At 51.5% G+C, this 19,767-nt stretch overlaps 4 protein-coding genes across 7 annotated transcripts; 2 read left to right on the forward strand and 2 right to left on the reverse strand.

The window, feature by feature from the left end:
• SLC35A4 (solute carrier family 35 member A4) lies at positions 129-4,878 on the reverse strand. The gene is made up of 3 exons (XM_018050282.1): positions 4,745-4,878; positions 3,228-3,326; positions 129-2,624 (listed from the first exon to the last, which is right to left on the reverse strand). The coding sequence occupies exon 3, from the start codon at positions 1,997-1,999 to the stop codon at positions 1,025-1,027; it is 975 nt and encodes a 324-aa protein (XP_017905771.1). The 5' UTR covers positions 2,000-2,624; positions 3,228-3,326; positions 4,745-4,878; the 3' UTR covers positions 129-1,024.
• Positions 4,979-11,400, forward strand: APBB3 (amyloid beta precursor protein binding family B member 3). Of its 4 annotated transcripts, none has more exons than XM_005683037.3 (13): positions 4,979-5,420; positions 5,692-5,855; positions 5,935-6,011; positions 6,785-6,845; positions 7,053-7,199; positions 7,322-7,449; positions 7,703-7,708; positions 7,866-7,980; positions 8,120-8,204; positions 8,542-8,625; positions 8,889-9,004; positions 9,143-9,334; positions 10,850-11,400. In XM_005683037.3, exons 1-13 carry the CDS (start codon positions 5,372-5,374, stop codon positions 11,084-11,086), a joined length of 1,461 nt encoding a protein of 486 aa, XP_005683094.2. In that variant the 5' UTR covers positions 4,979-5,371; the 3' UTR covers positions 11,087-11,400. The 4 variants fall into 4 exon arrangements, with proteins under 4 accessions (XP_005683094.2, XP_017905770.1, XP_017905768.1 ...); XM_018050279.1 differs by lacking the exon at positions 4,979-5,420 and adding an exon at positions 5,427-5,596; XM_018050281.1 differs by lacking the exon at positions 7,703-7,708.
• SRA1 (steroid receptor RNA activator 1) lies at positions 11,602-18,402 on the forward strand. The gene is made up of 5 exons (XM_005683040.3): positions 11,602-12,187; positions 12,318-12,443; positions 16,707-16,915; positions 17,383-17,491; positions 17,648-18,402. The coding sequence occupies exons 1-5, from the start codon at positions 12,163-12,165 to the stop codon at positions 17,857-17,859; spliced, it is 681 nt and encodes a 226-aa protein (XP_005683097.3). The 5' UTR covers positions 11,602-12,162; the 3' UTR covers positions 17,860-18,402.
• On the reverse strand, positions 18,990-19,767 carry EIF4EBP3 (eukaryotic translation initiation factor 4E binding protein 3). The gene is made up of 2 exons (XM_013965467.2): positions 19,500-19,767; positions 18,990-19,340 (listed from the first exon to the last, which is right to left on the reverse strand). The coding sequence occupies exons 1-2, from the start codon at positions 19,765-19,767 to the stop codon at positions 19,312-19,314; spliced, it is 297 nt and encodes a 98-aa protein (XP_013820921.1). The 3' UTR covers positions 18,990-19,311.

Raw genomic sequence — 19,767 nt, forward strand, 5'->3', positions numbered from 1 at the left:
GTTGGCAAGAGCTGAGAGAAAGCAGCCTTCTCTCTTAATCTGTAAGTCACCCCAGGATTAAGACACTCAGGGCACCAAAGGAATGAATTATGTTTGAGCTATGTAACACAGAAGACACAGGACAATCATGACCAACTGTAGGAATCACCTACACCCCAGAGCACTTTATTAAGACGTTATTGCTTATGCAGCTAGACACTGATTGACTTAAGCAAGTTTCCCTGTGCCTGGTCCCAGGCCACTCCATGTAGAGTTTCCCCAGGCAGATGGGAGCTGGGTCGTTGCGAGGAAAGGGCAGGACCCAGAGAGGGAAGGATAACACCTCCGAGGAGCTCTAGAGGGGACACTGGGCCTTGAGAGAGCCCTTAGGGTGAGCAGAGAGATCAGGAGTGTAGACTCAAGCCAGGGCCCAGGGGCAACATTCCCTGAGATGAGTCAAGCCCCAGTCCTCTCTGAGGATTCCAGAACAAAGGCTAGGTGTGGACAGAGCAGGGGGTTACCTCCAGGTGCTGCCGGAGCCATGGAAGCATGGCAGAGGCCTGGGTGATGGACATACACAAAACCTTCGGTAATTGGGCTTTCCTACATGACACTGGGAGATGAGTTGTTATGGGGGAGCCGTGTACCATGGTTGGGCTGGAGCATCCAGCACCAGGCCTGGGGGGCTATAGGTCTGCTGGGGGGACCACAGCAGGCAAGGAAAGCCAACTGCATTCACGCAGGATGAAGCAGCATGCCTCCTCCCTCAGCATAGGACAACTTCTCAGGCCTCTGAACGGATGCTCCCCTAATTCCTTAGTCTGGAAGAACTTGTGGGGGTGGAAGTTTCCTCAATCAAACCCAGCCTTCAAGTCTCCCAGGGATAACCTACCTCCAGAGACTAACGTGGCTGCTCCCACTTCCCCTGCTTTTCTTACAAGGCACTTGTTACAGGGCTGCTGAGGGGAGGGGTCAGCACTGGGAGATGGCTCTGATGGTGGTGCCCAACCTACAGGTCAGGAGTCAGGGTGGAGGTGGTGAGGGGCTAGCGACTGCCGTAGTATAGGCGTACTGCTAGGCCGATGAGCAGTGTGGCCAGGAAGAAGGCAGCGGTGAGCTGAAGCCGCAGCAGGGCGGCTGACAGCACGGCGTTGACCACTAGAGAGCAGGACACGACAAAGAGGCGTGTGATGCTGCTGCCATGTTTCATGACGGCCGACATGAGTAGTCCATTCAGTGCCTGGCTCAGCACCACGAGTGCCGCCCAGCCCGAGAAGCCCTCCAGGAGGCCCGGGCCGGGGCCACCACCTGCATGCAGACCTAGGTTCAGGAGCACACCAAAAGAGTAAAGGAAGAGGTTTTGGAGGGCCAGCGGCAGCCGCTGCCGCTTCATGAGCAGCTCTGTGTACACAGAGGACAAGCCGGAGATGAGGCAATACAGGATGAGAAGCAGCAGTCCCAGTGGAGTGATGTGCAGGGGCATGGGGCTCGTGGCAGCTGCTGAGGGGGTCCCGGGAAGGGTGGTCCCTGGGTCCTGGAGGCCCCCGGCTGCATAGCAGGCTCCAGCGGCCATCAGCAGCAGCAGTGCTAAGCCCTGGCGTGCAGAGAGGCGGTGTCGGAGGCAGAGGCAGTAGAACAGGGCTGTGCTTCCAATCTTGAGATTGCTCAGCACCTGGTAGGTGCTGGGGTCCATGTAACGTTGCAGGTAGATCACCAGGTTGTTGTTGGCGCCGTACAGCAGGGCTGACAGTGCGAACGGGGCTGCCTGGCGCCAGGGTGGGGTCCCCTGGGGCCATGCTTGCCAGCCCACCAAGAGGGAGAGGGCGCAGAGCAGCAGCTTGGTCAGTTCAGTCAGCAGTACAGCTGACGAGGGTCGGAAGGGCACACGGCCATCCACGTGGCACAGTGCCAGCAATGGGGCATGGGCACCGTACATAGCAGTGGACAGGAGCAGCATGAGGGTCCAGCGGGCCTTCCTGGGACGGCCCAGGCCTGGCACACCCCCGTCCTCTACATTCATGCCCAAACTAGACCCTGGGTGGCTTGTGTAGCTAGCAAGGGGTGGTAAGGTGGGGTGGGGGTTGTGACACGTTCAGGGAAAATCAAGTTATGGAGCTGGCTCCCAGGAGGGAGGAGCCTTGAGAGAGAATACTGAGAGTCAGAGTTAGCTGCAGACTCCACAGTAAGGGCTAGAAGAGGAAGGGTGGGTGGCTCTCGAAGCCATGGTCTTGGGGCCAGTCCCATAGGGTTATGGAGGCAAGGGGTTCAGGGTATTGGCTGATGAGCCACTGTCCAGTCTCTGCAGGAAAGGAAGCAAGGCTGAAGGTGGTGGGAAAGCTGGAGACAGCAAATGGGTGAACGCCAGGGAGGCCAGATTTGGCATCTGTGGCTGAAGGCCTCCACCTGCTCCCCAGCTGCTCATCCTGCCTCCCTCATGGAATCCAGAGCTAGTCGGGCCCTTTGCGCAGGGATTGAAGATAGTCCCTCAATGTCTTCTCCACATTGGGCACAGCATACGCCTGAGCTACATATATGCCAGTGCAGGTGCCCACGGCAAAGCCCAATACTGCTGATGCCCTCAGTTTGGCCACCACATAGCCAGCCAGGAAGCCCTTGAGGAATGGGGAGGACAAGAATGAGGCATCCTGTGGAGGAAAATGTAGGAGAAAAGTCAGCCGGGCTTTCCCCTTCTCTACCTAGGAGCTACTCAAGCCAAGCTTAGCACATCCCACTAGCTACTCCTTACTCTGGAAAGCTGTAGTATGCTCACCAAAGTTTTTCAAGATTCTGGGGCAGAAAAAGAACCTAGGAGTCATGACCACACAATGTCAGAACCCTGAGGTCCAAAAGCTCTAACCAGAAAAGCTCACTGAGAGAGATGTCCCTGATGAATCCGAGCCCTGCCTGCTTCTCCAGTCTTATTTCCTAGCATGCTGCCCTACTGCAGCCAGACCAAACTGCTTTCACTTATGTTCATCATGCTACCTCCCACTACCAGGGTTTTGCCTGTGCTGTTCCACCTCCCTGGAAAGTTCCCTCCTCCCCCTCTTTACCCTGTTAACCCTTATTTAAGATTCTAGTTCAACTGCCATTTATAGGGAAATGTTCCTTGGGGTCACAAAGAACAGGAACTCACTAAACAACAACTTGCTAAATAAATCTCTACTATCCATTCAAAAGCATATTGGATAATAAAGCCTAAGAGGGGTGGGGTGGTGGTGGTAGGCAGCAGGCACACCTTTCTTTACCTGGCCTACACCACTGTTGACTTCATCTTCCACACGCTGCTGCAGGCGTTCCAGCTGGTTCTTGAGAAAAGCCAGGTCCTTAAGCTTGGGAAGAGAATCCTAGGACAAAGAAGAGGCTGGCTCCAGAAGGCTGACACAGCCCTCTACCCTGCTCAAGTCTGAGCCTGAGAAACCTCTTCCTATAAAACTTTCTTGATGTGATAGTAGTAAAAGAAGAAAGGCATTGAAAAATAAAGAATTCACATGAGCGCCTGGGAAGGGATGACAGACGGGATCTACATCGGTAACTTACACACACTCTTGCAGGACCTTTATACAGCAAGCAGTGTATAGGGGAAGAGAAGGGACAGCTAGGGGACTTTTAATTAGGTTTATCAGGCAAGCACCAGTTAGTCAGTGAGTGTGTGTGCGCACTCTTAGTCTCTCAGTCATGTCTGACTCTTTAGACCCTATGAACTGTAGCCCTCCACGCTCCTCTGTCCACAGGATTTTCCAGGCAAGAATACTGCAGTGGTTGCCATTTCCTCTTCCAGGGATCTTCTCCATCCAAGGATTGAACCCAAATCTTTGGGGTCTCCTGCACTGGAATCTTTACCACTGAGCCTCCTGGGAAGCCCACTAGTGAGTATAAGCTACCTGAAAGTCTGTCTCATCTAGTGTGTTTGGAGGCCTAACACAGGAACTGCAGGTACTTAGTAAATGTATGGGTGGTGCTGAACTTCCAGACTAATGGTGAGTAATGGCCTGAGGCAGTTCCTTGGACAATTTGGGGGTAAACCTGATTTCTGCCTAGGTTTCTCCCCCTTTCTCCCTAAAGCCACCCCAAACGGAATGTGTGGATGTATGAGCTGGAGTTTGGTGAGGAGATAGGGAAGGTGGCTGTCTGCAGGAGTGTGAGTAAATGAATTCAGTGATTCTGGTCGCATATAAGTATGAAATTAGTAAGTGCCCAAGGAATGTGATCAAAAACGGATGTGTCTCTGTGGTCTAGAAACTTCCAATCTCTAGAAGGAAAATTTAGGGGGTTAAAGAACGGAGTAGAGTTAGGAGTGTCCGCAAGTAACTTAAGAATCGCTATGGTCCAAGAGTGGAAGGTGGGGGGACACCTGGGAGAATCCCTGGCTCTGCTTGCCTCGCGTAATGCTCTGCCACCCCACTTCCCCTTACTGAGGCAGTTGACAAGAGTAACTTCCCTGGTGGCTCAGCTGGTAAAGAATGCTCTTGAAATGCGGGAGACCTAGGTTCGATCCCTGGGTTGGGAAGATCCCCTGGAGAACGGGATACCCAGAACGGCTACCCACTCCAGTATTCTGGCCTGGAGAATTCCATGGACTGTACAGTCCATGCGGTCGCAAGGAGTCGGACACGACTGAGCAACTTTCACAGGAGTAAAAGTTTGCCCCCAGGAGAAACAAGGGGCACTCTCATCCAGGAGCCTTTCCAATTGTCGCCTCTCCCCAGGACTAAAAAGGTGGGAAGCCCACCCCTGACTGCAGACAATCCTCATATCCACTCACCTTGTCATCCGCCATCTTCCCTGCAGAACTTGTTGCGCAGGCGCAGCACCGCCTCCCCCCTGGCAAACGCTACCGCCATCTTTACTGAGGGCACAGGTACTTCCGGGGCATTTCAGGAAAAGGTGGAGGCGCTTTCCTGACCGTCCCCTTTTCGCAAATACTCCCACGTGACCTCCCTCATTGAGCAGCACCCCCCCACAGCCGCGCCAGGCTTCGTGTGCGCGTGCGCAGACGACCTGAACGCGATGATCTCACTAGTTCGCGTGTGCGTTCTGCGTCCGTTCTCCTGGAGGATCCTCCGCCGCTTGATGAGCTCACAGTTGAGCGGTGACGTCACCGCGTGCGCCGCGGTCCTTGAGCCTCCTCTAGACTCTCGGACGCGAACGCGCAGCCACTGGGAGATCCGGACGTCTTGTTTACACGCGCCGCCTCTAGACTGGAGGCGCTACCTTGGCGGGTCCTTTCCCGCCCCTAGGACCCGGCCTCTGCTCCTCCCTGTGTTTGTGCGGCGCCAGTAGGCCTGGCGGGTTCCAGCGCAAAGAGGCTGGACTTGTAGGCACAGTAGCTCCGGAGGCGTGCTGGGCTGAGTGAGGGCCGGCAAAGGCCGGCGGGAACGCGACCAGGGCTATGCTGGGCAAGGATTACATGCTGGCCATCATTCTGGTCAACTGCGATGGTGTGCACAGAGGGTCCAGATGGGAGGGTCGGGAGCTGAGGGAAGACGAGGGAGCGCGAAAGGCTACCTTTGGCTCAAAGACAGGGAGCCTGTCTTTAAGTTACTTGCGTACGTTATGTCTTGGGATGAGGACCAGGGGACAAATGAACCCAGATCTCTGCAATGCAATATCCAAGGTTGGAAGCGCAAATATGGGTTGGTGGAAGGGTTATGACAGTGTTATTCCGAGTCCATAAATAAGCCCTCCCTTTCCAATCCTACGTTCTTGTAGACGACTTGTGGGGGGACCAGAGTCTGGAGGGGGAGCCAGGCCTGCCCCCTGGCTGGAGGAAGATCCGCGATGCTGCAGGTACTTATTATTGGCATGTACCCAGCGGTAGCACTCAGTGGCAGCGCCCAACCTGGGAGTCAGGAGATGCAGAGGACCCAGGCAAGGTAGGTGGAGTGTAAGGAGAGGGCCTGAGCTCATGTGTGGACCTAAGCCTGCCACACTGACCTATCCCCCTCTCTACAGAAGACAGAGGGAATTTGGGGACTTCGGCCCCCCAAGGGGAGATCCTTCTCCAGCCTGGAGAGCTCACTGGACCAGAGGTAAGGGGGAGAGGCCAGGCAGAAATGAAAAGCTTGGGGTTCCATAGCACCCAAAGATGTAGCTGGACCTGTTACAGTCTGCTTTGCAGCCCAAGTTCTGGGGTGGCACAGTGGTAAAGAATCCACTTGCCAATGCAGGAGATGCAAGAGCCGTGGGTTTGATCCCTGGTTCGGGAAGATCCCCTGGAGGAGGAAATAGCAACCTGCTCCAGTATTCTTGCCTGGGAAATCCCATGGATAGAGGAACCTGGTGGGCCACAGTTCATGGGGTTGCAAAGAGTGAGAAACTACTGAGCCACTGAGCACACACACATACACACTATGTTCTTGGTTCTGTCCCATATTCTTGCTTCTCCTGGTGTTTCATTCCTTGATCCCAGCTCTGTTTTTTGCTGTATGGTTGTTTTATGTATTCTGGGTCCTGACCTGTCATGCTCTACATCTTGTTGACCATCCTACCTTCTGTCCATGGAGGTTCCTATCCTGTGTTCAAGGGTCTTCTTGTCCTGATTTGGGGCACTGGTCCACATTTTGGACCCTGCTGCATGTTTGTAAGTTTTATTCTATGTCCTGTGTGTTGAATTTTTCCTCAATTTCTAAGCCATGCTCTATATTACACTTATGTAATATGTCCTGGGCCCTGTCTGAGTTTACATTTGGGACTCTATATTCTGCTTCTTATCCCACATCTTGTGCCCATCAAGTAGTCTGGTTCTCACCATTGTGCGTTCTGTAGGAATTGTGGTCCTTTTACGAGCTCTGCTCTATTCCAGTAACTCTCTGTCCTGGTATGGTGAAGAATCCTACATCCAGAGAATGGAGCCAGGGGCTAAGGTAGTGACTTAAGCCTGAGGGCCAGCCCACGCCTTTGGGGAGGGTCCCCAGGGAAAGGTCAGGGGTGAAACTGGGCTGAGCGGAGGTGATAAAGGGTGGAGGGAGTCTCCAGAGGGTTTATATATGTTGAGCCTGTGACACCGCCCACCCTACTTCATCCTGCTTCCCTTACTCAGGGTCCTTCTGTCCTTTCCTTCAACCCGTCAGTGCTTTGCAGTCCGCTCTCTGGGCTGGGTGGAAGTACCTGAAGAGGACCTGGTACCGGGGAAGAGCAGTATCGCTGTCAATAACTGCATCCAGCAGCTGGCCCAGACCCGAAGCCGCAGCCAGCCCCCAGATGGTGCCTGGGGTGAGGTGAGCTGGTTGACCCTTTGAGGTATTCAACTTAGCATCCAGCAGAGGTGGCTGTCCCTGAACTGCCTATTCCCCATGGCAGCCACCTTCATCTGAGTTCTGACCTGACCTCTCCTTGGCAGGGCCAGAACATGCTGATGATCCTGAAAAAGGATGCCATGAGCCTGGTGAATCCCCTGGACCACAGTCTGATCCACTGCCAGCCCCTGGTGCACATCCGTGTATGGGGTGTGGGCAGCTCCAAGGGCCGGTGAGGACCCCCTGCATTCTTGGAAGTGAGAGTTGCTTCTCCTTCCCCCTTGCAGGCTGTGATCCCCACTGATGCTCATTCCCTGTATTGAACCCCTGGACACAGGTCCTCTGACATGGACCCAAGCTCTGCCTCCCCTGCCTGATCCAGCCCTGGTTGGGGAGGGTGGGCTCCAGCCCAGCAGGGACAGACAGGGGAGAGTCTGAGAGGCTGGGCTGATTCTCTCCTGTGCTCCCACATGCTTCTGGAACAGTGACAGGTGAGTGACAGCCAAGTGCCTTGAGCTCCAGCCCTGATCTCCCTGTTCCATCCCTGCGTTAACTCTGACTTCCAGCCTCCTGCTGGCACTGCAGGCCCCCGCCCCCACCCCCGCCCCATCTCCAGTCCTGCCCTACCCCCATCTCTGACCCTGCCAGGGACTTCGCTTTTGTGGCGGGTGACAAAGACAGCTGTATGCTCAAGTGCCATGTGTTTCGCTGTGACGTCCCTGCAAAGGCCATTGCCAGTGCCCTACATGGGCTTTGTGCCCAGGTAAGGGCCAGGAGTCGGGCAGGGAATGTGGGTATGGAGCTGGGTCTGAAGCTGCTAAGGTTGTTGGGTTAGGGTGGTATTGGCTCCCTTACCTCACTTCCCCCTCCCTTCACCGCACGCTGTCTGCACCGTGTTTCAGATCTTGTCGGAGCGAGTGGAGGTCAGTGGTGATTCCCCTTGCTGCTCACTAGACACCATCACCCCTGAAGACCTGCCTCGACAAGGTATGGAGTGGGGGGCAGGGCTGCAATGCAAAAACAGGCTACTTTGGTGAAAGATGGGGAGGGGGATATTTAGTACTTCTCTGCAGATAGAGGACTTCTGAGATATCCTTTTCCCAGAGATCCCAAACCCTAAATTGTAGGAACATCCATGGGGAGGAGGATATTTAGTACTTCTCTGCAGATGGAGGACTTCTGAGGTATCCTTTTCCCAGAGATCCCAAACCCTGAATTGGAGGAACATCCATGGCCTTTTCCCTACTTGCTCCAGTTCCCTTAGAAGGGTGGAGAAAGGGGTCATTGAGAGAGTACCCAGACCAACTTGGTGTATATATTTCAGTGGAGCTACTGGATGCCGTGAGCCAGGCTGCTCAGAAGTATGAGGCACTGTACATGGGGACCCTGCCAGTCACCAAAGCCATGGGTGAGAACTGAGTGGGCTGGAGGGCTTGGGCTGTGTAAGGGAAGTGGAAGGTGGAAAAGGAAGGATCTACCACCATTTCCAGAGTGCTCCCATGGCCTTCTGTAGCTTGGGATGTACTGCCCTTCTCCACTCAGGATTTGAAGCCTGGCCCCAGCTATTCTGTTCCCATCTCTCTGAATCCTAAGTCAGCGAGAGGGGCTTAGACACTCCTTGCAGGTCCTTCTTTACGCCTGGGAGACACTGAGGTAGGCATGTCCCCCTAGGCATGGATGTGCTGAACGAGGCCATTGGTACGCTCACCACCCGTGGGGACCGGGACACCTGGGTCCCTGCCATGCTCAGTGTGTCTGACTCTGTTATGACTGCATATCCCATTCAGGTACCAGCCAGAAAAGGGTGAAGTTGGGAGCTGTGGAGGGGTGGGCGGGGATGCTATGTGGTTACTGCTTGCTATTGGAAGTGCTTAAGGGGTCCAGCTAGTATCTGACCCTTCAGTGACTAGGCCTGATTTGGGCAGGCAGAGGCTGGTGCAGAGGAGGAGCCACTGTGGCAGTGTCCTGTGCGCCTCGTGACCTTTATTGGTGTTGGTCGTGACCCACACACCTTTGGTCTCATTGCCGACCTGGGCCATCAGAGCTTCCAGTGTGCAGCCTTCTGGTGCCAGCCCCATGCAGGGGGACTCTCGGAAGCTGTGCAGGCGGCTTGCATGGTGAGTTAAGGGTGGGAATGGGTGGGTGGGATTGCCCTGCAGCTGCTCTATTCTGTTCACTGGGGTTTAGGACTAGCAGCCTCTCCAGATCACAGACCAGCCATGCCAGGGCTGACTGTGGTTCGGGAGTATTTTATTTAACCCTCACGCTGTTTTTCGTAGGTTTTAATTGTCAGTATTTAAAGGCCAGGACATTTCACATAATAGCTATTCCTGTTTTTCTTTTAAGTATCAGAAGCTCTGACACTTGGGTCCATATACGTACATTTCAGCAAAATTGTGTAAGGGCTGTGCCGTATAGGGTGAACATTCTCTTTCCTCTTTTCTCTCATTTCGGTTGTTTTCTGGTATCTGGGCATATGAATGTGGGACATTTGCACTCAGTTCAGTTCACTTACTCACGGAAATATGAGTAGTTGCCAGAACTCAACCATACTTGACCCTGGGAATTCAGTGGTGTGGAAGGCATGGCCTTTTCCCTCACAGTTAGGTTAGAGCAGAGATAGATGAGAAGGAAGTTGTACATCACAGGATGATGGACGCTTTGGCCCCTTCAGAGGTTCAAGGAGGCTCTCGGAAACAGGTGATAGAAAACTGAGAGTTGAAAGTCCAAAGAGGGAAGTGACCCAAGTGAAGGGGAGTGGTTTCAAAGGTGTGCTGTCAAGTACAGGGAACCCCAGTGGTCAAAGTGAGAGGGATGTCAGTGTCTGAAACCGTGTCTGAAAGAATGTAGTTTATCTGGGGTACACCTGTTGGGGTGGGGGTGGTGGGTGGGGGAAGGATGGATGGAATGAGAGACAGGGGCCGAAAGAATGGCAGAATCCAGGTCACAGAACTTACAGAGTAGGGTGATGAGTTTGTTTCATCCTGAGGCACGTTGAGCCATTTGAAAGGTTTTGAGCAAGACAGTGAAGTCAAGTTTGTGGATTTGGAAAATGACTTAAACTACAGTACGGGTTTAAGGTTTGGAAGACACCAGAGAAGTAAGAAGACCTTGTATACCCTGTTGAATTCAGGAGAGAGAAGAGCAGGGAAGTTTTGCACTGGGACTGGGTTGTAGAACGTCCCTTTGACGAGGGACTCCACTTTGCCAGGGGCCAGTCCACTGTAAGGAGAGAGAGAAAGCCAGCATAGTGGTAGGTATGGTTAAGAACACAGGCCCTACAGTCAGAACTAGTTTTGAATTCCATCAGTTTCTGACTCTGTTTCCTTGGGTAAATCATGTATTCTCACTGAATCTCACTTTCTTACTTGCAAAATGGTGATTATAACACCTGATAAAAAACTGAATCAAGCAGAGTATACAAAGAACTTAACACAGTGTCAAGCTTTCCTTAAATGCTCAGAAAATGCCAGGTTTTAGACTTTTTGTTAATGAGCTACCTGTAAATGTTGTAGGGGCTCCAGACATGGCAGGTTACCCACTTCTTTGCTCCTGACACCTTGTCCTGCGGAAGCTTTCAGGGAGTCCAGGGGCCAGAAGGAGCTGGATCCTCACATTCCTCTTCTCCCTAGGTTCAGTACCAGAAGTGTCTTGTGGCCTCTGCAGCTCGAGGCAAGGCCTGGGGTGCCCAGGCCCGCGCCCGCCTGCGGCTCAAGCGGACCAGCTCTGTGGACTCCCCAGGAGGTCCCCTGCCACTTCCCCTGCTCAAAGGAGGGGTTGGGGGTGCGGGAGCAGCCCCTCGAAAGCGGGGTGTCTTCTCTTTTCTTGATGCCTTCCGGCTGAAACCCTCTCTGCTCCACATGCCCTAAGTTAATTGGGGAGGACTGGGGAAGGAGGCTCTGGGTCCATGCCCAATTCTGTACCCCTTCTTTCCCCAGGGGCCTGTAGCCTCTCACCTTTTGGAGCCTTCTCTGTGTGCCCCACTGATACTTGCCCACCCTCTCTTGCCCAGTTCATTATTTGTGTGGGTGATTGAGAGGCCCTGTACCACAACTTAGGCTGCAGGCTTTCCTTTCCCTGGGTCCCTGTGTTCCTTGCCCCTGTCCAACCCTGGACAGTTGGCTCTACCTCAGCAACACTTTATAGCAAAATCAGTACAAATAAAAATCCCTCAGTGACCTCACTGGATGTAAGTATATTGGGCCTGGGATAGGGTTGGGAGTTAACAGCCTGTATGAGATGAGTGTCTATATCTGTTTTTGGTGTTGGTGGCAGCTGCTAGTCACATAAGGGGATGGGAGAGTTGGAAATCTGACTTCATTTAACAAGTATATTTCTAAAGGACTTCTCTGTGCTAGGCATTAAGTCGTTATTGGAGGTGTAATCAAATAGGGGCTCCACCTTCTGAGACTGTCAAATAAACGAAAGTCAAGGACTGAAGAGAACATGCAGTACAACTGGGGAATCTCAGAGGGTCGTGGGAGCTCAGGTGAGACACCTCAGAAGTACCTGGTCTGAGACACTTTAAAGTGTACTAGGCTTCCAGACAAATATATTCCAACCAAGAGAGTGTAAACGTTCAGGGAAGTGGACAGAAGTTCTGGAAGTCCACTTGGCTAGATCACAGTAGAGCATATGTGGGGCAGGAGCTTCTGGTGGTATAAACTTGCTCCTGAGAGCAACTGTGATTTGGAGAGGGAACCCACAGGGGACTTAAGCTCCTAGAGCAGCACCTCCTGGAAAACAGCCCCATTTTGTACCATATAGTCCGCACTCCCGAGTGTTAACTAGCTGGAATAGTCGGAGTTGGAGCAGGGTCTCGACAGCGATTTTCAGCGTTCCTGAATTGTCCAGCCTGGAGGGACCAGGAAATCAGCCCTGTCGGGGGCGTGGTGCGGCCGCCCCGGAAATGACGTGATGCCCCGTTGGCCGTGCGGAAGTGGAGATGGCGGAGCTGTACGTGAAGCCGGGTGAGCGCGGCGGGTGGGCTCGGGGGCTGGGAGGCTGGGCCCTCCCCTGGCCCAGGCTGGGGGCAGTTACCGTGTGGGGTGCGGACCCTCTGTCTCCCCGCCGGGCTCGCTTCACGTCTCACTTTTGCAGGCAACACGGAGCGCGGCTGGAACGATCCGCCGCAATTCTCCTATGGGCTGCAGACCCAGGCTGGCGGACCCAAGCGCTCGCCTCTCACCAAGAGGGTCGCCGCTCCTCAGGATGGATCCCCCAGAGGTGCGTAGGGCCGTGTGTGCCGAGACCCCCGAGAATGGGCTGTGTCGGGATAAGCTTGCCCCGCGAGCCTATTTTTCTTTTCTGAGGACTTACTGAGGGAGAGAGGTTGGAGTCCCAGAAAAGGGCTCGGTTCAGGCCTTTTTCTGAGCTCCGACTCGATGGACATGGGTTTGGGTGGACTCCGGGAGTTGGGGATGGACAGAGAGGTCTGGCGTGCTGCGGTACGTGGGGTCGCAAAGAGTCGGACACGACGGGGCGACTGAACTGAACTTTCTGTTGCCCAGGTTTGTCTCCAAAGAATCTGTGCTTTCGTTCAACTGACCTCATCCAGCCTTACGGTTTCTAATGTAGTTTTTGTTCCCAAATTATTTTCAAATTCTGTTCCAAACTTGGATTTTTTTCTCGGAACCCCGTGGTGGAACATCTATTTGTTATGTTCTACCTCGTCACTGGACTGTATGATAAGCATCTCAGAGTTAACGTGTCATTCATATAATCAGTATCATCTACTGAGCACCTGCTGTGTTTGAAGGCAAACTAGACAGCAGTGAACAAGACAAAAAGTTTTTTCTTGGCATCCACAGTATAACTTTGGAGAAAGATGAAATGGTGGTAAGGACTCTGCAGAGAAATAAAACAGGGTGATGTGAGAGTGATTGGGTAACCAAGGTATCTGAGGGGCTGACATTTAAGCTGAAACCTGAAGGATTAAAAAGGCAGTCACGCAAAGATCAGGTGCAAGAGTATTCCAGGCATTAGAAAACAGCTAGTGCAGAAGCCCAGAGGTAAGTTTGGCAAATTTAGACTAAAGGAATATCTGATAGCTAGAGCATAGTGGGCTAGGGATAGAGTTAAAGATGATCTGTGGCACTGAAAGGGTGCCACAGATGGCACCATGGTAAAGAATCCACCTGCCAGTGCAGGAAATTGAGGAAACACAAGTTGCAGGAATTTGAGGAAACACAAGTTCGATTTCTGGGTCAGGAAGAGCCCCTGGAATAGGAAATACCAACCCACTCCAGTAGTCTTGCCTGGAAAATTCCATGGACAGAGGATCCTGGTGGGCTACAGTCCATGGGGTTGCAGAGTGGGACATGATTGAGTGACGACTGATGTGACCCTGAAAGGGGGCTCAGATTCAGCTCTTTTCACCCCTCTATTATCCACACCTATAATACTGCAGTCATGATATAAATCGGTTTTTTAGTCTTATCACTACTGGCCTTTTGGGCCAGATCATTCTTTTTTATGAGGGATTGTCTTGTACATGTAGGTACATTGTAAGATGTCTGCAGCATCTCTGGCTTCTACTTGCTGGATGCCAGTAGCACCCACCTAAAGTCCTGACAGTCAAAAGTGTCTCCAGATGTTTGGAGACAAAATCTCCCCAGATTGAGAAACACTGATTGACTTACATCTTTAAAAAGATCACTGTGTTTGGTCTGTGGAAAACAGATTTTACGGAAGTGAAAAGAAAAACTATAACACAGGTAAAATATAATGATAATTTGGCCAGGGGTGGGAGTACTCGAGGTAGTAGTAATTGGATGGATATGGGTATGTTATGGAGGAAGTCAGTAGGAATGAGTAGATACAGTAGGTGAGGTGAAAGAAGAGGCTATGTAACTTACATTTTTTCACTTGAGGAACTGGATGGTGTTGTTCATTGATATGGGATAACTGGGTTTTGGCAGGGGAGGAGAAAAGTCAAGTTTTCTGTCTTGGCTATGTTGAATTTGGGCTGCTACTTTGGGGAGAGCTCTGGGCCTGAATTATAGAAATGTGTCACTATCATATGAATAGTATTTAATGTCGTGAACTTGAATACAAAAAGTAAAGACAGGATTCAAGACAGAACCCTAGGGTTCTCTAGCATTTCAAGGTTGAACAGAGAATTAGCAAAGGAGGCTGAGAAATAGCCAGTGAAGTAAGAAAAGTAAAATTACTCTCTGGGAGAGAGTAATATCTTGATTCAACCCTGATGAATGCTGCTGAGAGGTAAGTAAGATGGAGAAAAGGGACCACTTGATTTAACAGACATAGCAGATCCTAACAGAATCCAGTGATCCTAACAGAAGCATTCAGGAGTGATGAGAAATAGGGCAGTACCTGAGGATGGAATGTGAGGTAAGGGAGAGTTCTGCGTGCTGATGGGATGGTTTAGTAGAGGGAGAACTGATTGCTCAGGAGAAAGGGATGACTGCAGGAACAAAGCCCAGAGAAGGTGAGAGAGGTGGGTGGAGCCCAGCTGGAGAGCCTCTGGGAGGAGCGGGAGCCTTTCATCTGTTAGAGGAGAAAGGAAAGCAGCTCCAGGTGCAGGTGGGTAGGCAGAACTGGTGGTGAGAAGATGAGTGTTCCTGTTTAATGACCTTTATTTTCTCAGTGAAATATGAGGCAGGGTTAGAAGTAGACATCAAGGTAAGGAAAATAAAGGGAGAAGGTAGAAAAGTTTATAGGCGATAAGATGTGAAAATAATTGTTCTGAAGAGGAGAAAAACGAGACAAAGTCTAGGATTTTCAGGCAGTGTTAGATGTTTTTTAAAATCTGTAGCTATGAATTTAAACCCATGTTCCCTGCAATTGAAGGTGGATTCTCAACCAGGAAGACCACCAGGGAAGTCCCTGTAGCTATATGAATTTAAAGGGAGTGATTTTAATGCACCTCGAAAATCTGAGTGTGCTAGAGGGTTAGGAGGGGTGGGCACTGTTGTTGAGAACAAGGCAGATGATGAGAGGCTGAAGGGCAGTGGTCACTGGAGGTGAGGTCAAATTGACAGACCAATTAGATGAATTACCATCTATGTGCATATTAATACCTGAAAGTAACTTTTGACTTTTCTTCTCCAGTAGTCTCATTTTTCATAGTGATTCTGCCATCGTGTCATCAAAGTCAGAAACCAAGAGTCACTCTTGGCTCCCGTCTTTCACCCCTGTTCCATCAAGATTTGTTCCGTCTCCTCCTAAATAAATCAGACCACCCCATTTCCCCTTGTCTACTCTCACTCTAGTCCATGCCACCATTCTCTTTCCTGGATTGTTGTTAACCTCCCAGCTGGTATCCCTGCCCTTCTTTACCTAGTCTCATCAACTTTTCACAGACCATACAGTGAAAGTGAAGTCGCTCAGTTGTGTCCGACTCTTTGCACTTCCATGGACTGTAGCCTATTTGGCTCCTCTGTCCATGGGATTTTCCAGGCAAGAATGCTGGAGTGGATTGCTGTTCCCTTCTCCAGGGGACCTTCCCGACCCAGGAAACGAACCTGGGTCTCCCGCATTGCAGGCAGACGCTTTACCTTCTGAGCCACCAGGGTGACATCACCCCCTGGTTTTATAAACCTGGCGATGGTTTCCTGTTACCATTAATGGAGTAATAGCTCAAAACTAGGCTTCCCTGGTAGCTCAGCTGGTAAAGAATCCACCTGCAATGCAGGAGACTCCACTTCGATTCCTGGGTCAGGAAGATTCCCCGGAGAAGGGATAGGCTACCCTTTCCAGTATTCTTGGGCTTCCCTGTGGCTCAGTCAGTAAATAATCCACCTGCAGTGCGGGAGACCTCGGTTTGATCCCTGGGTTGGGAAGATCTCCTGGAGAAGGGTATGGCAACCCACTCCAATATTCTTGCCTAGAGAATCCCCATGAACAAAGGAGCCTGGCGGGCTACAGCCCATGGGCTCACAAAGAGTCGACATGACTGAGTGACTAAGCACAGACAGCTCAAGACCAAATTCCTCCAAAGTCCTGCAGGGTCTGGACCCCTACTTACCTTTCCAGTGAAAGCTCATAATTTCTCACTGTTAAGCATTTCTAGCCAAAACGGCCTTGTTTCTGTTCCTTGAACAAGTTAGGACTTTTCCCTTCTCTTGGGCACTGCCCTTACCTCTACCTTAGTACCTGGTTCCTTCAACTCTTTATGACTGCATCTATCTCATCCAAGTTCTTAACTTTGTGAGCACTTTTTGCTACCCACTTTAGCAGCTGTACCTATATTCTTACACTTAATCATCGTTGTAACCTTGTGAAATAAGTGCTGCTATTGTAATATCCCTATTTTATAGAAGAGGAACCCAAGCTCAGAGGTTAAAGGTAACTTGCCAAATGTCACATACTGTTGAGTTAGGGTAAACTTTGATGTCACCTTAGAAGGCCTTCCTTGAACACTCAGTCTAGGTAGGGTCCTCTACTACTATTCTGCTTTACCACAGCATCCACTTTTATTTCTTTGTATATAAGCCACGTTTGCTTGATCCTGCTTTATCTTTTCAGTCCCAACCTCAGAGACATCTCCTGGGCTGCCCCCAGTGGGGCCTCCACCTCCTTCAAGTAAGGCTTCCAGACCCCCCCCATTTGTGGGGAGCTGTCCTCCCTCCAGAATGGAGCCCATGGATTCCCCAGTCGTTGAGTCTGAGACTCTACTGGAAGATGTACTGAGACCTTTGGAACGGGCACTGGAGGACTGCTGTGGCCACATAAAGGTAAGTGGGAAAGCCCCCATCAACAGCCAGATGCAGGTGTGGCTCCCAAAGGTAGACCCTCTGACCCGATGAGCAGTCTTAAAGGAAAGTAGAGTGGTCTTCACCTTTTTGGCCCTTAGAATCCCATGGACAGAGGAGCCTGGTGGGCTACAGTCCATGGGGTTGCAAAGAGTTGGACACAACTAAGCGACTGACACTTTCACTTTCCTTATTGTAAAGTAGCACTACAGAATTAATTTTTAACCGTCTGAAAAACTTCAGAAATTTAAAAATTCTAGCCATACACACATTTTCCTTGAAAAAAGATCCATAGATTTCATCAGATTCTTAGTGGGGCCTCTAATCTTTTCGTAAAGAACCATAACTCAGATTGAGTGTAAAGTTCCTGGGCCAGACAGAGCATGTGCTGCCTACCCTGCCCCTGCAGGGGTGGCAGCACTGACTTGGAGGGCGCTTCTGTCTCGCAGAAGCAGGTATGCGATGACATCAGCCGACGCCTGGCTCTGCTGCAGGAACAGTGGGCTGGAGGGAAGCTGTCAACGCCTGTAAAGAAGAGGATGGCTCTGCTGGTGCAAGGTATGGTGGGGTCCCTTGGTATAGCCTAACCCCTCATCCTGCCATGGTTGTCCGAGTTGGACTAGGTGCTGAGATTTTGACTGATTGGGGTGGGGGGAGGAGTGGCAGCTATATCTTTGGCTCCAGGTTGCTTGCTCAGCCCCTCTCTCTCCTCAGAGCTTTCAAGCCACCAGTGGGATGCAGCAGATGACATCCACCGCTCACTCATGGTTGACCATGTGACTGAGGTCAGTCAGTGGATGGTGGGAGTTAAAAGATTAATTGCGGTAAAGAGGAGTCTGTTTTCAAAGGAGGCGGCCAATGAAGAGAAATCCATAGCCACAGCTGAGCAGAACCAAACTGTACCAGGCATCCAGCATGACCTGTGATCCTGTGGGTTCCCCAGACTCATCTCACACCATCTCCTGTGCCTTGGCATGGGAGGCTTCTCTAACTTGACTCCTTTTTACCACTGGGAAGACGGTCTGCCCGTGGGGAACTCTGGCCTGACCCATTTCTGGGGGAAGAGGTCCCACCTGGACCACAACGAGGTTGCTTTACCATACCATATGCATTTCAATAAAAACATCTCAATATAGTGGGCCCTGGGTAGGAGAGATGAGCGAGCCCTTCCCATGTTCCCTCTGGTGTCCTTGACTGCTCTGCTTCTTTTTTTCCTCTATTCATCATGAGTGGCCTTGCTAAGCATGAGTAGATTATCACCTGCTACTTTCCCTCAAATTACATGGAAACATACATCCCTTTCTGGGCTGAGTCATCTATGTTTGGATGACTTTGTTTCAACATGACTTTGTTTTCAACATTTTTTTCTCTCAAAAGGAGGAGACTCCTTATTTGCATTGCATCACCCTTGACCTATGCAAGCGCTACAGAGATTATAACATAGCTATATAAACTGAAGGTGAAAAAGACCAGATTGTTGCAATATGGGAACATGATTTTTCCCCATGGGGGCAGGGGAGGGGGAGCAGGATTATGACTCTTTATCTGACTCACCAAATAAGCTGCTGCCTCGGTTTGGGCCCTAAGGTCTTCTAACACTTTGAGGACAACAGAACCAGGTGGAAGGGGCCAGGAGGTTCACATCATGCTGTGAGAAGGGAGAGTACAGGTTTTCAGTGTTGGAATAACGTTGGTACTTACAGGTAGGAGGCAGAAAAGGCATGGGGAGAGACCAAAGAAGGCTATAGGCTGGGGCAGTGCCTCTTGTTTCCTGCTTTGAAACAACTAGGGAGGGACGGCTAGAGAGGCTGATTCTGGGAAGGGTACTTCCTGGAAAGGCTGCAGCTGCCCTTGGCAGGGGTCAGGCTATTGCTGTTTACGGTTTGGCAGCTCCTATGGCCTGTCCCCAAAGTCTGCCTCAGGGTCTAATTGCTGCTCAAAGTGGGACCAGAGGGAGCTAGAAAGGGACCTGAGACCTCTTATCCTAACCAGGTTTGCTGGGGCCCTTACATTATGGCTGAGCCAGGAAGATCAACATTGAGGAGAACACTGGAGCCAAGGCATTTCTTTGAATGTTTACTAAGCAGTCAGAAAGTGACATTCTCCATTCCCCCGGCCCAGCCTCAGCTGGAGCCAAGTGCCAGGGGTTGGGAGGAGTGCCTACAGACCAAAGAGAAAGTAGAGCTAAGGACTTGGCAAGTTGCCCACTCCTATCCCTGGTCTAGCTGCCTCAGACCCAACATGGAGGCCCAGAACCAACATATCACCCCCTTCCGGATTAGATGAGGCCAGTAGGCCTTTGGATACCCCAGAGAAAGGAGGTAGCAGCAGCAGCGTGATGGATTCCTCTCATTCCACATATGGTCATCTGCACTGGATTAGATGTCCATTTCAAACTGTGCATCATCTGGGGAGAGAAAGGGCAGGACTGGTTGCTGGGCTGGCAGTCTGTAGCTTCAGTGTTAGTTCACACAGCCCCCTCAGAACTGACCCCCGCCCCCAATCTACATAATTGGGGCTTTTGGGTTCAAAGCCATATTAAAATTTTAGGGCCTGCTTTCCTTACCGGGTATCTCTTCCTCTGTCTCCTTCTGCTCCGTCAGCTCCTCTAGCTTGGGGGGTGGGGCTGTTGGAGGCGCTGTGACCCCGGGAGTCTGGGGGAGGCAGCAGGGAGGCCTCTGGGCAGTGGGCGAGTTCTTGCACTCCAGCAGGAACTTTCGGTCGTAGATGATCCTGGTGCCTGTCAAGGGGTAGGGGCTGGGTAAGAGGCAGGAGCTTGGGTACAAAGCTGTTTGGGACCCCAGACACAGGTCTTTTAGGGGCCAAGGGGTCAT

This window comes from Capra hircus, chromosome 7, assembly GCF_001704415.2.
Source record: "Capra hircus breed San Clemente chromosome 7, ASM170441v1, whole genome shotgun sequence".
NCBI lineage: Eukaryota > Metazoa > Chordata > Mammalia > Artiodactyla > Bovidae > Capra > Capra hircus.